The 1,560-nt window shown below is 59.6% G+C and overlaps 1 protein-coding gene across 1 annotated transcript in view; it reads left to right on the top strand.

Annotated features, from left to right (window-relative positions):
• CLPTM1 (CLPTM1, transmembrane protein) overlaps nt 1–1,560 on the top strand; it is a gene marked incomplete at its 3' end in the record, with an annotated part of 14,791 nt that overhangs the window by 3,978 nt on the left and 9,253 nt on the right. Inside the window, 2 exon segments of the mRNA XM_017839972.1 lie at nt 853–857; nt 1,152–1,338. Coding sequence (XP_017695461.1) covers nt 853–857; nt 1,152–1,338 — 192 coding nt within the window.

Below are 1,560 nucleotides of genomic sequence, written 5' to 3' on the forward strand. Positions count from 1 at the left end.
TTTCTGGGGTTGTTTCCTCTGATTTCTGGGGTTGATTTCCTTGATTTCTGGGGGTCTCCCGGTATTCCCAGCCCCTCCCATTCCCATATTCCCGCAGGATCTGTACATGTACATCCCAGAGCACGAGAGCTGTTTGCTCCAAGGGATCTCCCGGTATTCCCAGGGCTCTCCTCCTCTGGGATGAGCTCCGGGGGGTCTCCCAGTATTCCCAGCCCCTCCCATTCCCATATTTCCCCAGGATCTGTACGTGTACATCTCGGAGCACAAGAGCTGTTTATTCCAAGGGATCTTCCGGTATTCCCAGGGCTCTCCTTCCCCAGGATTTGCTCCGAGGGTTCTCCTGATATTCCCAGGGCTCTCCTCCTCTGGGATGAGCTCCGGGGGGTCTCCCGGTATTCCCAGCCCCTCCCATTCCCATATTCCCGCAGGATCTGTACGTGCACATCTCGGAGCACGAGAGCCGTTTGCTCCGAGGGTTCTCCTGGTATTCCCAGGGCTCTCCTTCCCCAGGATTTGCTCCAAGGGTTCCCCTGATATTCCCAGGGCTCTCCTCCTCTGGGCTTTGCTCCGGGGGGTCTCCCAGTATTCCCAGGGCTCTCCCATTCCCATATTTCCCCAGGATCTGTACGTGTCCATCCTGGAGCACGAGAGCTGTTTGCTCCGGGGGCTCTCCCGGTATTCCCAGCCCCTCCCATTCCCATATTCCCGCAGGATCTGTACGTGTCCATCCCGGAGCATGAGAGCTGTTTGCTCCAAGGGATCTCCCGGTATTCCCAGGGCTCTCCTCCTCTGGGATGAGCTCCGGGGGCTCTCCCGGTATTCCCAGCCCCTCCCATTCCCGTATTCCCGCAGGATCTGTACGTGTCCATCCCGGAGCACGAGAGCCGTTTGCTCCGGGGGGTCTCCCGGTATTCCCAGGGCTCTCCTCCTCTGGGATGAGCTCCGGGGGCTCTCCCGGTATTCCCAGCCCCTGGTATTCCCGTATTTCCCCAGGATCTGTACGTGTACATCTCGGAGCACGAGAGCCGTTTGCTCCGGGGGCTCTCCCGGTATTCCCAGCCCCTCCCATTCCCATATTTCCCCAGGATCTGTACGTGTACATCTCGGAGCACGAGAGCCGTTTGCTCCGGGGGCTCTCCCGGTATTCCCAGCCCCTGCCATTCCCATATTTCCCCAGGATCTGTACGTGTACATCTCGGAGCACGAGCACTTCACGGATTTCAACGCCAGCTCCGCCCTGTTCTGGCAGAAGCGCGACCTCGTCTACGGTGACTGGACCAGCGGCGACAACGCCGACGGCTGCTACGAGCACTACGGCGAGCTCGACATCTCACAGGTGCCTGACGGGGCCTGCCGGGACCTTCCAGGACCTTTCTGAGGCTTCCCGGAGCTTCTTGGGCCGTTTTGGGGCTTCCAGGACCTTTCAGAGGCTTCCAGGACCTTTCAGAGGCTTCCTGGAGCTTCTTGGGGCGTTTTGGGGCTTCCAGGACCTTTCAGAGGCTTCCAGGACCTTTCAGAGGCTTCCTAGAGCTTCCTCGAGCTTCCAGGGGCTTCCAGGAC

Source organism: Lepidothrix coronata, unplaced genomic scaffold, assembly GCF_001604755.1.
Source record: "Lepidothrix coronata isolate B3197 unplaced genomic scaffold, Lepidothrix_coronata-1.0 Scaffold626, whole genome shotgun sequence".
NCBI lineage: Eukaryota > Metazoa > Chordata > Aves > Passeriformes > Pipridae > Lepidothrix > Lepidothrix coronata.